General features: G+C 42.5%; 1 protein-coding gene and 1 long non-coding RNA gene across 3 annotated transcripts; both read left to right on the top strand.

The window, feature by feature from the left end:
• The first annotated feature begins 3,194 nt into the window (after positions 1-3,194).
• On the top strand, positions 3,195-5,779 carry LOC146666816 (uncharacterized). Of its 2 annotated transcripts, none has more exons than XR_014912810.1 (5): positions 3,195-4,127; positions 4,611-4,731; positions 4,983-5,091; positions 5,197-5,312; positions 5,455-5,779. It is a non-coding gene; the product is annotated as an uncharacterized LOC146666816 (long non-coding RNA). The 2 variants fall into 2 exon arrangements; XR_014912809.1 differs by having other exon boundaries at positions 4,606-4,731.
• Positions 5,780-6,053: 274 nt separating this feature from the next.
• Positions 6,054-13,929, top strand: dld (deltaD). The gene is made up of 14 exons (XM_085414946.1): positions 6,054-6,186; positions 7,258-7,333; positions 7,635-7,714; positions 7,828-7,896; positions 8,434-8,503; positions 9,063-9,163; positions 9,259-9,402; positions 9,683-9,784; positions 9,924-10,114; positions 10,269-10,439; positions 10,841-11,030; positions 11,461-11,598; positions 12,888-12,977; positions 13,133-13,929. The coding sequence occupies exons 1-14, from the start codon at positions 6,148-6,150 to the stop codon at positions 13,196-13,198; spliced, it is 1,527 nt and encodes a 508-aa protein (XP_085271072.1). The 5' UTR covers positions 6,054-6,147; the 3' UTR covers positions 13,199-13,929.
• Positions 13,930-15,930: the final 2,001 nt, after the last annotated feature.

The raw sequence follows: 15,930 nt of genomic DNA, 5'->3' as shown, positions 1-15,930 counted from the left end.
AGGGTCAATATTTACCAATAAATGTAAACAATGAATTTTCATCAAAGAATCATGTTGTCATAAAACCTTGAGGCAGACATATTTGTAAGGAGAAAGGATTTCTTCATGTTTTGAGGAAGTGCTGAAGACTGAAGTGACAACACGTTCTCACTCCCAACTCGTCAAACGTGTGACGCATGGTCAGGCTCCCTCTGCTTCACTTATGGACGCGCAGGGTACCCCTCTGCGTCGGGAATTGACGTGAAGGGTCCTCCGATTGAAGAGATTGCCGCGGAAGTGCCTGTTGTCGGTATATTTAGACATTTTCCAAATCACATTGTAGTGACGTATACAGAACACAATAAATTATATAATGTAAACAACTACCTGAAAAACAGGTAGAACGATACTTTTGTATGGTTTATTGCATTTACGGAGGGAGTGATGTATGCTGGGTAATGGCACAGCTAGCTACTGGGTGACTTTATTCACCCGCTTCGGCTGTTATCAGTCCATACATTAGCGTTATTAGCACAAATCAGTCCCATAGATATGGGCCATCTCCTGCTAGATTGTTCAGAAGGTTGTTCTCATCCATCCAGATGGAGGATCACTAACAGGAGCGTGGGAAGACTCCAGAATCCACTCTGGCTGGAATCCGGTGGATACAGGAGTGTGTACAGGTAAGACCATTTACACGGACAGCATTTATAGAATGACTATTAAAAGTCAGCGAGTGTCAGTAATGTTAATGTGGTTATGTTAGTAATACACCGAGTGCTAATATAACAGCTTTAAGATGCATTTGTAGATGTTATTACGTGTTTTACAGTCTTTATGGTGCTAGCTTAAAGTTACGGTGTAAACGTTAGCTTATATTGGAGTAAAGCTGTTACTGTTTAAACGATGTTAGCACAGAAATATTAGCTTCTGTCATGACTGATGAAGTTACTAGTTGATAAAGTTTCCATTAAAGTGTTTAATCGCAGCCACAGACTGACAGCAAATATCTCGATTAGCTTCAGTGCATCTGTAATAAATATGTGCAAGTTTCAGTGCTTCGTTTAAACTGTATGATACTTATACTGACCCAGGGTCAGTGTAAAATACAATCCTAGCTGTGTGAACAAAGCCTGGCTCCTTTAATCCTGCATGACAAACCTCAGGATGCAGGTTATTATTACTCTTTCCTGCTGGCACACCTGTCACACCTGAGAGTCAGCTAGAAACGTACAGTGACGTGGACATCATGCAAAGACTGCCAGACTCTGTAATACTGCAAATGATCAGTGACTCAGGTTATCACTAAACTTTAAACGGCACCTCTGTGTCTCTGTGTGCTGAACATTTAGGATTGAGTCAGGCTGCATCAGCTGAAGCTGTTATTTGTATATATCAGTATTTTTTATTCAGGTGTGGGGAAAATACGTAAGACTGCAATGAAGCGATGCACCAGATTAATCCCTGGCCAAAGGTATCGTACTTAAATCAGACTACTGATCCAGCCACATCAGCCTTTTGTGAGGTCTGTTTAAAGTTGACTAAAAGTCAACTGCAGGTTCCTGAGAGGTGGACTGTGAGCACAGAAACACATGTTCATACATACAGCTGCAGCAAACTTACATTAATTTTAAATAGATTTGTTACTCTCGTGTCTGTCTCTGTGTTAGTCCTCTGACAGACTGGTGACCTGTCCAGGTGTGCTCTACCTATGACTACTGGGACAGGCTCTAGCCTCTGTAATAGAAATTTTCTGTTATTCTCATTTAAAGTATTTAAGTGCTTATGCATGTGCTTAGTTGTGACACTGTTACTGTTCAGTGAAAGTTTCTAAAACTAGATGAACTTACTTCAGCGTCAGCAGTTTGAGAAAACAACTCCCTTTACAGGTGCTGATAAGGCCACAAAACAGCTTAACCATTGATCCGTTGAAGTGTGGTACGATCCGTTTGTAACTTCCTCCCTCTTCCTTGGAATGCATAAAGGAGTAGGAGCACCACTTCTGTGGCAGCGCTGACATGACTGAACTGTGATGTTTGATGTGTGTTGGCGCAGTAATAAATAGCTTGATCACAGCTCTTTCTGTGTTGCAGACTTTATTTAAAAAATTCCACGACACCTCCCACCCTCCCACTGTGAACCTGAATTGAATATTCAGAAGACATTTCTTTAAATAGTTCTACAAATCGGAGCTGTTGGTGTGTCCTTGGATTGTGTGGTAATAATATTAGAGCCTGCAATCTTTCTTACTGAATCTCTACTATGAGTCATGTTACCTGAGATTAATTCTATGTTTACCTGTCAGCCTGGACAAATGTGCTGTGTGAAGGAAATTAAATTAAATCAGATCTGAACTGCTGCTACTTTTTGTTATTTTAATTCTCTTCTCTGTTTTCCAGAACAGTTCTCCACAGTCGCTGTCCACATGGGTCAGTGGGACCAAGAAGCACTCTGCTAATGTGTGGACTAGGGCTGGGCGATATGACCCAAAATTCATATCTCGATATTTTTTAGCTGGATGGCGATATAAGATATATATCTCGATTTTTTTTTTTAAAAGCCATAAGTTAAGAACAAAAAGAGAGTTCCTAGTCACACTGTGTCCCAGATGTCACACGGGCACTTTTATTTACATACAGCGTAGATGTACATGAAGAAATTACTCAAAAATAAATTATCAGCATTTATTAAATAATCATGGTCCATAAATAAAAGAAAACAATGTTGTTTTTGTGCATAACAAAAAGCTCACAATTGTGCAGTCAAAATGTAAACTAATAGACGCTGAGCATAATAACAAAGAGACAGATTTCACAGCTGCACCACGTCTCTGAACAGGTCCTTATACACACACAGTACGTATCACTCCGCGAGGCTCCTCCTCGGTAGCCGTAATCCTCCGACATCAAGCCGTGCAGCTCCGTAGCTTAGCAAAGTCATATTAAAACATTTTTTGACAGATTGCTGAGCGCTGTGTACCACATAAAATCGGTTCGCGGTCAGTAAGCACAACCAGAATTCATACATAAGGCGCACTGTCGATTTTTGAGAAAATGAAAGGATTTTAGGCCGTGCAGCCCCTCCTGGCTGCATGTCGTTAGCGCGGTTAGCTCGCTAGCGCGGTTAGCTCGCTAACACGTTGACGCCGTCCAGCCCCACGCACGGTAACTCGCTAACGGAGATATTCCGCTTTCATCTTGTCATTGCCTGCAGGTGAAGCTAAGGGGGAGGGGGGAGTTGTGTTCAGTGAAGGAGAGGTGAGGCCGAGTAACGTTGCGTAGAGACAAAAGTGGACGAAAGAGAGGCAAACCTGCGGCTCCACAAGTATAATTATAACGTAACATAGACTATATCGATATAAACGATATTGTCACATCTTATATCTCGTATGAAAATATATCGATATTTTTAAAAAACTCGATATATCGCCCAGCCCTAGTGTGGACTCTGACCAGCAACATCCAGCAGGACCCAGACAGCGTTTTCTCTCTCCCAGCTGGAGTTTTTGTTTGTCTGTGACTGGAGAGTCAGATTTTTGTTGAGCTTCACACTTGCAGACCTAAGTCAGTTTGCAGAGATCCCTCCCACCCTGGTTTTTATGTGCTAGATTTCTTATCTGAAACAGTAATATTTCAGTGACTGCTGCTTATACCACAGGTTAATACACGCTACTGATCCCTGATAGGAGAATCATAAATTTTGGCAACAAAGAAGCCTGGTGGATGTTTGTTTACAGTCTGATGATGGGACATCATGCTCTGCATCGTCAAAGTTTGCCTCCTCATTATTATTCATACCCAGTAATGTGAAGTATGCTTATATCTACTATAACTGAACCAACCTGGTGCTCTTCATTTATGGAGGCTGTTGAGTCTGAATGTTGGATGTTGTGTATCTCGTGTTCTCTGGGCTTTGTTGCCCTCAGTCTTTTCGCAGGATCAGAAAACAAAACCAGGAGGCGCGTAAATGTTTCTTCTCCATGATGTTTCTTCAAATGTTTCTTCTGGATGATGATAAGACTGTGACACGGGATGCCACCTTTGGTCTTGTGATGAAGCAAAGCTCAGGAAGAAGTGGGATTAAATGGTACCCACATGTGCTGCTGAGAAGGATGTACAGGGGCACCTGCAGCCAAATCCAAGCCTCAGGTTAGTTGTAGTTGCAGAACCCTATAGGACTGAGACAGCTGAGGCATCAAATGTTTGATTAAACGGATGAAAAAGAGAAGTTTCTTCCCTATAATTATCACTTCTTAAAATCTGTAGCAACTTCAAGTCTGTCAGCGTGCTGAGCATGCAAAGAATGTGACAATATATTTTTGTTCAATATTTAATTTCTTTTAGTTGCAATTGTTAAATGAAAAAAAAATAAAAATATATCCTTATAATTTAGCAAACTAATTTATCAAAAAATATATACATATATCTGTATTAGTTTTAATAAATTAATTTGACACCTGTATTGAAAATACCATATTGTATTCATACAGAATCAGTTTGGTATCATTGTTTGTCTGATTGCTGAAACTAAGAGCTACTTTGATCTGTTTAGATCTAAAGTATCCAAAGTTGAGCTCTGATGTTTCTTCACCCCTGTGTGTGATATGTGATTCCTACATGCTGGCAGAGCAGCAGTTTGTGCTCACAGATGGTGACGGTGTGGAGAGATGGTGGTGTTTCCTCAGAAGAACCAGCAGAGTCACTCGCTGACTGATGCTCATCTGCACTGCACAGAGGAAATCAACTGACCGAGGTTTGTCCAGTGACGTGTTATGAATGTATATTTGTTTTATGCTTACAGATGTGTTTTTCTTGACAGAGGCTCTGCAGAGGTTAGACAAAGCAGAGAAAACATGTGCTTTACATTTTACTGTGATTTATTGAGATATTTGTTGCCTGATGTTCAGCAGGAATGAAGAAATAGAATCAAAGGGAGATGTTTTTGATGTTTTTGTAATGATGTAAGTAAATCTTCAATATTATTTATTTGCTTGGTTATATTAGGAGTGTTTCTGAGTGAGGGGGAGAGGAGTCATCATCCAGGTAAAGTGACGTAGATCAGTGGATACACTTGTCTCCCCTTTAAAGCAGACGATCCAAGTCATCCTTAAATGTTAGTGCTTTCAAATACACAAACATTTTTAAAGGACAAAAATGAACATCCAACTTTGACTGTAACACAAAATAAATCTTTGCATGTGTGTTTTCAAACTCTCAGATGGGCAGCATATCAGTCTTGGACTGTCTAACCTGCAGCACTGAATGACCACCACACATGAGCATGTTCCTGCAACATTCAGCATCTGATCCTTCATCTGTGTGCTTCTGCTTTTGGTAAGTAGAGTTACCCAACTCCAGTAACTCTAAACACATGCCATCCATTTCTGACGGCCTGGTTACTTCCTGTCAGTTACTTTAGAAACCATGTGGTCACCTGACCTAACACTGTTTCTTCTTCTTCCCCTTAATGTTCAAGTGTCACATGTCAAACAGCTGGAGAGGAAACTACACCAGCGTACTGGGATGTTTCACCAACACGTGCCAGATGCTGTTCCTTCATGGTGACATCACCAGAGACAGCCCCGCCCACCTCAGGACCTCGCCATTGATCATGATGATTATAATGATGACAGCGAGCGGAACTAAGACTGTAAAAATCCACGACCAGAATGTTTCTTTCTAATTATTAATGAATACTGAGAGCCTCTTTCTGTGTTTTGTATGTTTTGGGGTTGTTTTTTTTTTTACCTCATTTGTTACTAATAAAGTTCACCAAGTTCAAGGTTCAAGTTCAAGGTTCTTTATTTGTCACATGCATAGTTATACAAGTATAACACACAGTGAAATGTAGCCTGACACGCTCCTCGACATGTGCAAAAACATTGGGGGGGGGTGTAGAGGAAGTGTGTGTGTATATGTATATATATATATATATATATATATATATATATATATATATATATATATATATATATATGATTTGTTTAAAAAAACATTTTGCTTTTAAAAATAACATTTGTTTACCCGTCGCAAATTTTGACGTGATGCGTAATAGATGCGACCCGGAGGAGTTTTCGGTTTGGACCCATACTGCGCTTGCGCAATGATAGGAGTCCTTGGCTGCTCGGCCTGCTGTAGGTTACGGATCCAGTGAGAGTGCACCGACAGAATGCAGAGCTGGACACAGTTATACCGCTCCCTGGCCACAGTAAGCAGTCATATTATTTTCGCGATAACCAGTATGCGAAATCCGGATGTGTCGTAAACTGTCCTGCGTGCTGCAGATCTAGAGGATAGGGGAAATTTTAGACCTGCGGCCCGCACCTGGCTAGCTACTCGGCTAACAGCAGAAGGCGAACCAGACTGCACTGGAAAAGACATGCAATTTGGAGTTGTTGTGGTTATCGATGTCTAAACACGTTGCTTGGTTTTCAGTTTATGTTTTTCCTATTCATATACCTTTCTCATTTTAATTCGGCATGAGTTAGACTAACAACCTTCCCCACATTTAAACTAAATCACGAATTTTCTGGTTAAATATTGCCGCAGTATTTTGAAGTAAAACCTGAAATGAAAAGAAGCGTGATATTTGTATTCTGCTAATATTAAAGGGGCTTAAATCACACAAAGCTAGAAGAAAAGGATCTAGGTTCTATGACTTTACAGTTGACATTTCCCACTCTGGTGTCGTGTTAGCTCGCTTAGCTGTTTAGCAGCGGTTGCCTAACTCATAATTTATGTCGTAAGCTCAGCTGTTGTCTCACAGCTTCACGGCGAGCATCAAATTATTCCGAATTGTTTCGGGGCTTTTAGAAGCTTTGTGACTCTATGACACTTAAATTGTAGTTATTTGCTAACTTGGTAGTCTGCTAGAGGGGAAAGTTTCAGAGTTGCTGGTGGACAGGCTGAGGGTGTCCTTGCTGAGAGCTGGCACTGCAACAGCAAACCAGCTGAATGTGGTACAATTCCATGAAAACAAGTGCATGAGTCTAAATATTAAACTAAATATGAAAATTCAAATGTTAGTTTAGTAGTTGAGTTTGCTCCTTCGTGACTCACTAGGCTTCAGTATTTTAGTATGCAGCTTTAAAAGGAAATAGTAGTGACGTAAATAGAAATTATTAAGCAGCAGATTACGGAAGTGAGAGAAGCCACTGAAGACAGATGCTTTTAGTTTGCAAAGTTGGCTTGTGATGCACTATAACATTGTTTTGTGTTGCATTGCCTAGTTGTATTGTGCATGCGTATTTTCTAACTGTGCATTTCGTTTGCTTCACAGCGGAGCCACCACCTGCCCTGCAAAGTGCACGGAGCTGCAGCGCTGTCTGTTCGTACCTACGCTGACAAAGCAGCAAGTACGATTGTGCTGTAAATCTTATCATAGGACTTTATTTGTGGCACAATGTTTACTGAACTTTAGCCACATGTTTGTGCGGTTTGATCTCTGATGTTTGTATCAAAGCAGTCTCATAATTCAGACTTGCAGAGAGTCTCGGGTGCTGGATTTGGGTGGGGATAGGACTTCATGGGCTATGTAAAGAGGGGTGGTAGAGAGCTTGCATTAAAATGTTCATTTACATACACCAGACCTTAATCATGTAGTTTTCTCTGGTGGTGTAAAGTCATGCTAAAAGCTGCTGTGTTGCCTCTCTGCAGTTGATGCAGACGTCACAGTGGTGGGCTCCGGTCCAGGAGGCTATGTCGCTGCAATCAAAGCTGCACAGCTCGGCTTTAAGGTAACCCACCTGCTCGACAGATATCCTGCTGTCTAAATCCCACAGATGGTCACAAGTGGAAGTTTTTGGTGAATAATGCATCCCCCGTCTCTACATTTGTTATTTTTGGACAGACAGTGTGTGTCGAGAAAAATCTCACACTCGGCGGGACTTGTCTCAATGTCGGCTGCATCCCCTCGAAGGTAACAAACTGCTTTTAATCACCACAAATTCACAGGTTTGTTTGTAAGAGGTTTGATCAGTATGATCATTTTACAGGAAGGAGATACCAAGGATGTTTTTATCTTGGGTTTGGTTTCTCTTTCAGAACTTGTACACCTTTCGTATAAAAGTAATCCAGTGATGGTTTTCTATCCATAGATATATTATAAAGGGCAAATGCTTCCATGGAGCACATTTGAGTAGTAGAGCCAAAAATTTTGCCAGAAAGAATAGCAGCACATACCGGTAGCATCTTTTTATTGTCTTGATGAATTCAAAAATAAGCCAATACTTTTGGATTTATCCAAGCAGAGTGGGAAAAACATTTTCCACTTCATAATAAGGACTAAATTTCACAGAGAGAGGAAAGCAGAACAAACTTCACCTAAAAATAACTTTTCAGTTTGGTGATGAGCACTGAACGTAAGATTGATTAAACTATATTGAATCCGTAAAATGATGCAAACGTGTATAAAGTCATTCCTCCAGCTGAATAAGCTGCTGTTTTGTTTCTGCAGGCTCTGCTGAACAACTCCTACTTGTACCACTTGGCTCATGGGAAGGACTTTGAAAGCAGAGGCATCGAAAGTAAGAATCACCATCAGGCTTTAAAGAGACGTTTTGTACATTTTGTGTAGTTCACTGATCCTTAAAGGGGGGTCATTTCCAGTTATGTGTTGTAATTTTGAGCTCTAGTAGAGCTTTGCATGATTCAAAGTTCAAAATAATCCTTCTTTATGTCATAGAGGTTTTTGTGCTGCCCCTCAGTTAATCCTGTCAGAAACAAGCTGTGTTAGCTCCCCTCGCTTTAAGCCAACCAACCCTCTTATGATTGGTTTGACCAGCAGTACATGCTCTGTGTGCCTGAAATGACTACAGTAGAGAAATCCATTGTCTTTAAACCTTTCAAGTAGATTTTTTTTATAGCCAAGATTACACTGAAGGTCATTATTTGCAGCATTAGCCATATTTAATATAAGCATATACGTTATTATAACACTTGTGTCTGTATTCCTTAGTACTGGATACTGATGGCACAGAATGTGTGTTTTCGACAATACGCTTTAATTGAATATAACTTGTTTTTCCATCGGTTTCTTAGTTTGACATTTGTGACCCCATTGACAATAAAGTCTTTGTCTTTCAGTTTCAGGCATCTCGTTGAACCTGGAGAAGATGATGGCTCAGAAGAGTGGGGCGGTCAAAGCGTTGACTGGAGGAATCGCACATTTATTCAAACAGAACAAAGTCAGTCTTCCCTCTCTGCATTAGTGCTGGTTTACACAGATGCTACATCTGAACCACTTTTAACAGTGTCTGTGGTGTGACATCACTCCCCACAGGTTACTCACGTTAATGGTTTTGGAAGGTTAACCGGGAAGAACCAAGTGACCGCCACAACAGCTGATGGTACAGAGCAGGTCATCAACACCAAGAACATCCTCATCGCCACAGGCTCAGAGGTCACGCCCTTTCCAGGCATCCAGGTATGAGAATTTGTGACCTGTTCATACTTCATTTCACTAGTTGCAGGTTTTTTGCTTGTTGTATTTACCAAAGGGGGTGGAGGAGGCGAGGAAGGGACATAAAGAGAGGAGTCAGTGCTGCAGGTGTCTAACAAAAGGCGTCCTCGTCTCAAGAGCCTTATCATATCTCACACATGTCACCCTCCTTTCACCACTCCATAAGAACTCACATGCACTTGATTTTTAAAAGATAATTCTGGGTTGATTTTTAAAAGAAGTGTGTTCAAATATGTTTCTTTAGATTGATGAGGAGACCATCGTGTCATCGACAGGAGCTCTTTCCCTGAAGAAAGTACCAGAGGAGCTGATTGTGATCGGAGCTGGAGTCATCGGGGTGGAGCTGGTCAGCATCACTACAGACTGATTCACCCACAAACACATGATTATGTCGACTACATCGGCAACATTTCCTGCCTCAGCTCTGTTTCTTTAGAAAGGAGAGTTGCACTTGTCAGACGTGTGTTTGTCCTGCCATCCTGCAGGGGTCAGTGTGGCAGCGTCTGGGTGCCAAGGTCACAGCGGTGGAGTTCCTGGGCCACGTGGGTGGTATGGGCATCGACATGGAGATCTCCAAGAACTTCCAGCGCATCCTGCAGAAGCAGGGCCTCAAGTTCAAGCTCGGCACCAAAGTCATGGGAGCAACCAAGAGGCCCGATGGCAAGATCGATGTGGCGTGAGTGGAAAAACCAGACTCAGACTTTCAGGACTCTCTTTGATGCATTTTCTTTTGGGCTGTTTTACACCCATGTGCTATCTAAACTCATGAAATTTGAAATATGGCTGGGGAGCTTTGTCATGTAACCACGTGGGTATTATGTGTGTTTCAGGGTGGAGGCGGCAGCTGGAGGGAAGAGCGAGACTCTGACATGTGACGTGCTGCTGGTCTGCATCGGCAGACGACCTTTCACCCAGAACCTGGGCCTAGACACTGTCGGCATCGAGCTGGACAACAGGGGTCGCATCCCCGTCAACAACCGCTTCCAGACCAAAGTCCCCAGGTACCACCGAGCTCATGCTGCCAAAATTAAGCTAAAATGAAGTGATTGAATCTCTGAAAGCAGACTTACCAATTTGGTGCATCCTCACCAGTTTACCCCTGCTAAAATTTTGTCCAATTTTAAAAATATCAAAATCTCTAAAAATAGTAAGCACAAATAGATTAGTGTAACAGTGGTGTAACAGGAGAAATAAAGTAACAAGTCTGTTACGAAAAGGCCTTTGATCGCGTCACTGGGATGCTCTGTTGCTCTGTAAGAGAACCTCTATGTATTTATGTAGCTGCTGAATTCCTGGGTCAGTAAATGACCCAGACCAAAAAAATAAATTATATGTATCACTCCTTGCAAAACACGGCTCAGTGACATTTGTTCCCTCTTTGCTTCTTCCTCTCCTCTTTTAGCGTTTATGCAATCGGTGACGTGGTTGCCGGGCCGATGTTGGCCCACAAGGCCGAGGACGAGGGCATCATCTGCGTGGAGGGCATGGCGGGCGGCGCTGTGCACATCGACTATAACTGCGTCCCTTCAGTCATCTACACGCACCCCGAGGTGGCCTGGGTGGGCAAGAGCGAGGAGCAGCTCAAAGAGGAGGTGAAAGTTGGGAAGGTGTTTGCTTCCAGCACGATGGATAGCCAGCTCTCTGGGTGCAGCGTTGTTCTTCTAGGGCAACTGAAGGAAATGTCACTAAATCATTGTAGCAGAGATCATGCACAAAGTAGCCATGCAGCTTAAAGTGCTTTAAATGTAAATATGTGTCTCTGTTAAAACTAAGCTGCTTCAGACATTGACATCGGCCACCTGGTGGTGATATTTCCCAACATTTCAATCCAGATCCAAGCCAAAAGAAGGGTTTCATCCTGATTGTTTGTGCTTATTTATATTGTACAAGTGACAAACACAAACGTGACAGCCATGAAGCGTCCCATAACTTGGGAAAAATGTGTGAAAAGTGCAACATTTAAAACTAATATTTCTGTGTCATTTCACTTCAGTCTGAGTCCTCCTCTCTTCTCCTCTACAGGGTGTCCCGTTTAAAGTGGGCAAATTCCCCTTTGCAGCCAACAGCCGAGCCAAAACCAACGCCGACACCGACGGCCTGGTGAAGATCCTCAGCCACAAGGAGACTGACAGGATGCTGGGAGCTCACATCCTCGGATCTGTAAGAGTTCATCAGCCTCCTTTGGACCCGTGTTAGCCTTAAATGTAAAAACATCTGTGTGGGTGGACTGGGTGTTAATGGGCTCAGACTGTCTTTGTAGAGGATCATCTACCCAATCAAATAGACATTGAGCACGTGGGAGGATGATGATGATGGGAATCGAGTGTTTACAGCTTTGGAGTGTTTATGTAGAATATCAGCCTCCTATGAAAATGGAAGTTAACGGTTTGTGTGTCTGTCTCATTACTGCATCTGTCCTAATAAACACTAATCCCAGACAGACACATGCGAGTGCTGTAAAACCATCAGGCTGGCTCTCGATGAACACACTTCCCCGTTAATGACCTTTAACTGTGTCAAGGATGAGACATCCATGTTTGTACCGCTCAGATTAGACTTACAGTAACTCTGAGGCGACAATAAAGCAGATATTTGTCAGTGCAAAGATCCGAGGAGTGCAGGTGGACTGACTGACATTCATGGTGACCCTGTTCCATGGAGTGTCCGGATCTCTGTTAACATCTCTGTCAGTCCTTTATGACAGCGGTCCCCAACCCCCGGGCCTGGGACCGGTACCGGTCCGTGAGTCGTTTGGTACCGGGCCGCGAGAGTTGAGGCTCAGGTGTGAAATGTCTGGTTTTCAGGGTTTTTATCGGTTTTCAGCGTTATTTTGTTATCATTTTTATCGTTAACTCGGTGTCCCTGGGTCTTTTCACGTGTGTTATGAATAAATTTTCTTTTTTTCGGTACCGGTACTAGTTTTATTTTGTTGTATTTATCCGCGACACCTTAAAGGCCGGTCCATGAAAATATTGTCGGGCATAAACCGGTCCGTGGCGCAAAAAAGGTTGGGGACCGCTGCTTTATGAGACCAGAAACGTCTTAGTGGAACACAGCTTTCCTTAAAGCTCTCAGTTACATGCACAATTACGTTTTTGTTTCATGTTTCTGAATGCGTCTCAAACTCCCCCCTTAAATTTGCTGGACAGTCTTAGACAGAAGATTGGTGCAGTGAACCCATGTGTAAAAAAAATAAAATAAAAAAATGGACATGATCCCGATCAAGGGACTGTTTTTTTTCTCAGGCAGTCATTACCTTTCCATCACAGGGATAAGTGCCTGAATTAAGTGGCCAAGTTTGCTACTGTGTTTGTCTTGCTGCGCATTTGATTGTAATTACCTGACAAGTAAAATTGCTTGCTGGAAAGTTAATTGTTGTAACAGACCATGTGAAGCTGTTGCTGTTTACAGACCTGCTAAACCAGACGCTGCTGTGTGTTTCTCTGCAGGGCGCAGGAGAGATGATCAACGAAGCTGCTTTGGCCATGGAGTACGGCGCCTCCTGCGAGGACGTCGCCAGAGTCTGCCACGCCCATCCGGTGCGTTCTCTTTATCACACACGACACAGCATAGTGCACATGCACAGTTCTTAGTTTATCTTGTAGTAAAGATATGAGAAATGACATGACAAATGATAAGTCCTGTTGCACCGTGAGTTCTTTCAAACGCCTTCCTCTTCGTCCTTCTCCTGCAGACTGTGTCCGAGGCGTTCAGAGAAGCCAACTTGGCCGCCTCCTTCGGCAAAGCCATCAACTTCTGAGCCGCCAGCCGCTGTCGCACCTTCAGCGGACATGACAGCGGAGAAACAGAAAAGCTGCGTGTCTGCTTCAAAAACCTTCTGACTTTGACCCACCTGGGATCCTGTACCAGTTTAGCTCTAACGTTATTTAAATGTTCAATAAAATCATAAACGGGTGGTTTGTTGGGTAAATAAACACTGACTGCTGTCAGGCTTTTTGTTTTCCACACGTAGTTTAAAAGCTCTCAGCAGAGCATTATGCACTCATTTGCAGGTCAGAGAGAGATATGAATATTATTTTGGCTGTTTTGTTTGTGCAAGGAGACGGGGATGTCTGTTGTTTTACAGCATGGAGGAATTTAACACATCTGATGGGTAATCAGAGCAGGAAACTGGAGCTGCTCGAAGATTCACATCTGCATGTTTTCAATTTTAAGATGGATTTCTGGCTCATCTCAAATCGGTGACTTCATAGCCGGTGTGGTGGTGGTTAAGTTTATATTTCTTTCATGTTCACTCCGACTGATGTCACAGATTTGTGCAGAAACAGATGTGTGATAAGAATGAATGTGGCTCAGCTGCTGCTTCCTGTGTAACTAAAGTACTGAAGGACTCTTAGGTCAACATCAGCTCACATTTGGAGGGGAGCTGTTGATAGTTGCCGGGTGACTGTTTCCTACTCAAATTACTCTGCTGTCATTCGTTCTGGCCTGTATCTCACCATCTCAACCAATAAAGGCAGTTAAATCAGACACTGCTGTGTAGCTTCATGTGCCGACATTATTTTTGAAGTAACTTTCAGTGCAGATAGCAGCTCTTACACTGGATGATGTAGATGGGCAGTGTGAAACTAAATTGGGGGGGGGGATAAAATTTAAACTTTATGTAGTGCATTTGGAAACTGATCTGCAACAGGACCATGAAGTTAAACTGAGAGATGCATCTGGCCCTTCAGCTGATGCATCTAGCCTCATCAGAAATGACATCAGTGGCTGTCAAGGCGTTTTTAAAGAAGTGTGACGGGGTGCACAGGCTGAGGTATGCCAAAGTACACATGAACCAGACTGAAAATCAGTGGCAGAAGATCTGATGAGTGATGGATCCAAATCACTGGAGGACAGAGTCTACAGCCATGTGTAAAAGATCAAGGTGCTGTTATGATTTGGGACAGCATTTCAGCCAGTGACATAAATGGACTGATTCTGATATAGCACTTTTCTACTCTCCCAGAGTACTCAAAGCGCTCTATGCTACATTCACCCAATCATTTTCTTATAAACTGAGTGCTTCCTAACTATATTCATACTCCCATGGATGCAACTTGGGATTATTATATTGCCCAAGGATTCTTGGCATGTAGACTGGAGGAGCCTGCTCACCTTCAGATCAGGTGACTGGCTCTACCTCCTGAGCTACAGCCACCCCAAATGTTGGAGATCTTTTTAAAATTTATTGAATTATGCACCCAGAAAAGTACCATCAAATTTTGATAGACCATGGAATCCCATCATTTTTCAGCATGACAATGATCCCAAACAGCATTAAAAGCAGTAAAAGTACCCACCCAAATCACCCTGGGTAACATGCTGAATGAAATGATTAGTTCATTACCAGGCCTCTGGAAACCTCAAGACATGTTGAGGAGGTCATTTAGCCATTTAAATCAGCTGTGTTGGATCAAGGACACATCTCAAACCTGCAGGACACCGGCCCTTGAGGCCTGGAGTTTCCCACCCCTGGATAGAAAAACACAGTGGGACACTATCAGGCATGGATCGGCCTCCTCAGAGCCCAACATTATTAAAGCAGTGGGGAATCATCCTGACAGACAACCAAATACAGCCAACATCTTTCAACAAGCCTGGAGAAATATTCCTGAACAGAAAGCCGCCTAAGAGAGTTCAGGTTGTACTGAAGGATAAAGGTATTGACTTTCAAGCTCATTGGAACTGTACACAGAAAGGAAGTGTGGCTCAAGCCTGCGGCACGGTTATGTTAAAAAAGAGTTTTAGGAAGGTAAGATCTCAGTCTTCTTCAGTCTTCTTCATTTGTCCATGTTCGACAAGCGTTTCTTTGTCTATGGTTCACTGACATCATCTACATTATATTGAACAGCAACTCAAAAATGTAAAATTAAAGGTAAAGTAATAATTCTGACACAGGTGCAGCTGATAAGTGGATCGTGTGACGAGCAGAAAGTGTGATGACTCTAAATAGCCTCCTGTTAACATTTAAAACTCAAGACATAGACTGTATGTACTGTAGCAAGAGTGGTTATTATGGTTAAAGTTGAAATGTCAAAGATCATGAAAGTGCGATGATAATAACACTGATTCATACTCATCTTCTAATAACTGATCGATCGTATTTGTCCAGGTGACAACAGCAAGGTTAATAAGTTATTGATTATAGTTGTCTTGGTATGCAGCCCCACCTACTTTTAGTTTAGATCTTCTGATTCCGTGGGGCAGCCAATCAGAGCTGGCTTTAAAGGACGAAGGGCTTCAGACACAGGACGAACTGAGGGGAGCTTGGCTCAGAGGATTATTATGAACTCTGGATTATGCAAAGCTACTCTTTTAGAATGAATGTTTCAGGAAGAATGGAATCCTTGTCTTTCTTCAGCAGCATACAAATAAACATCCAGCGGCTCTAGTGGTAAAATCATCAGAGCATCTTAACAGCTGAACTGCAGCTCACTGAACACATTTTGCTGTTTCAGTAACATGTAGCTGTTTCTGCTGCTGGATGAC

Source organism: Rhamphochromis longiceps, linkage group LG7, assembly GCF_057381845.1.
Source record: "Rhamphochromis longiceps isolate RC_006_pf linkage group LG7, R_longiceps_female_GT1.1, whole genome shotgun sequence".
NCBI lineage: Eukaryota > Metazoa > Chordata > Actinopteri > Cichliformes > Cichlidae > Rhamphochromis > Rhamphochromis longiceps.
Note: the sequence above shows the minus strand (reverse complement) of the source record. Positions and strands in the feature narration are given on the sequence as shown.

Bases quoted from the DNA above. Each gene is read 5' to 3' on its own strand.
- dld (XM_085414946.1), top strand. From the start codon at position 6,148: ATGCAGAGCTGGACACAGTTATACCGCTCCCTGGCCACA. The intron at 8,504-9,062 runs GTAAGAATCACC...TTTGTCTTTCAG, and splicing joins TGAAAGCAGAGGCATCGAAA to TTTCAGGCATCTCGTTGAAC. The intron at 10,115-10,268 runs GTGAGTGGAAAA...TGTGTGTTTCAG, and splicing joins GATGGCAAGATCGATGTGGC to GGTGGAGGCGGCAGCTGGAG.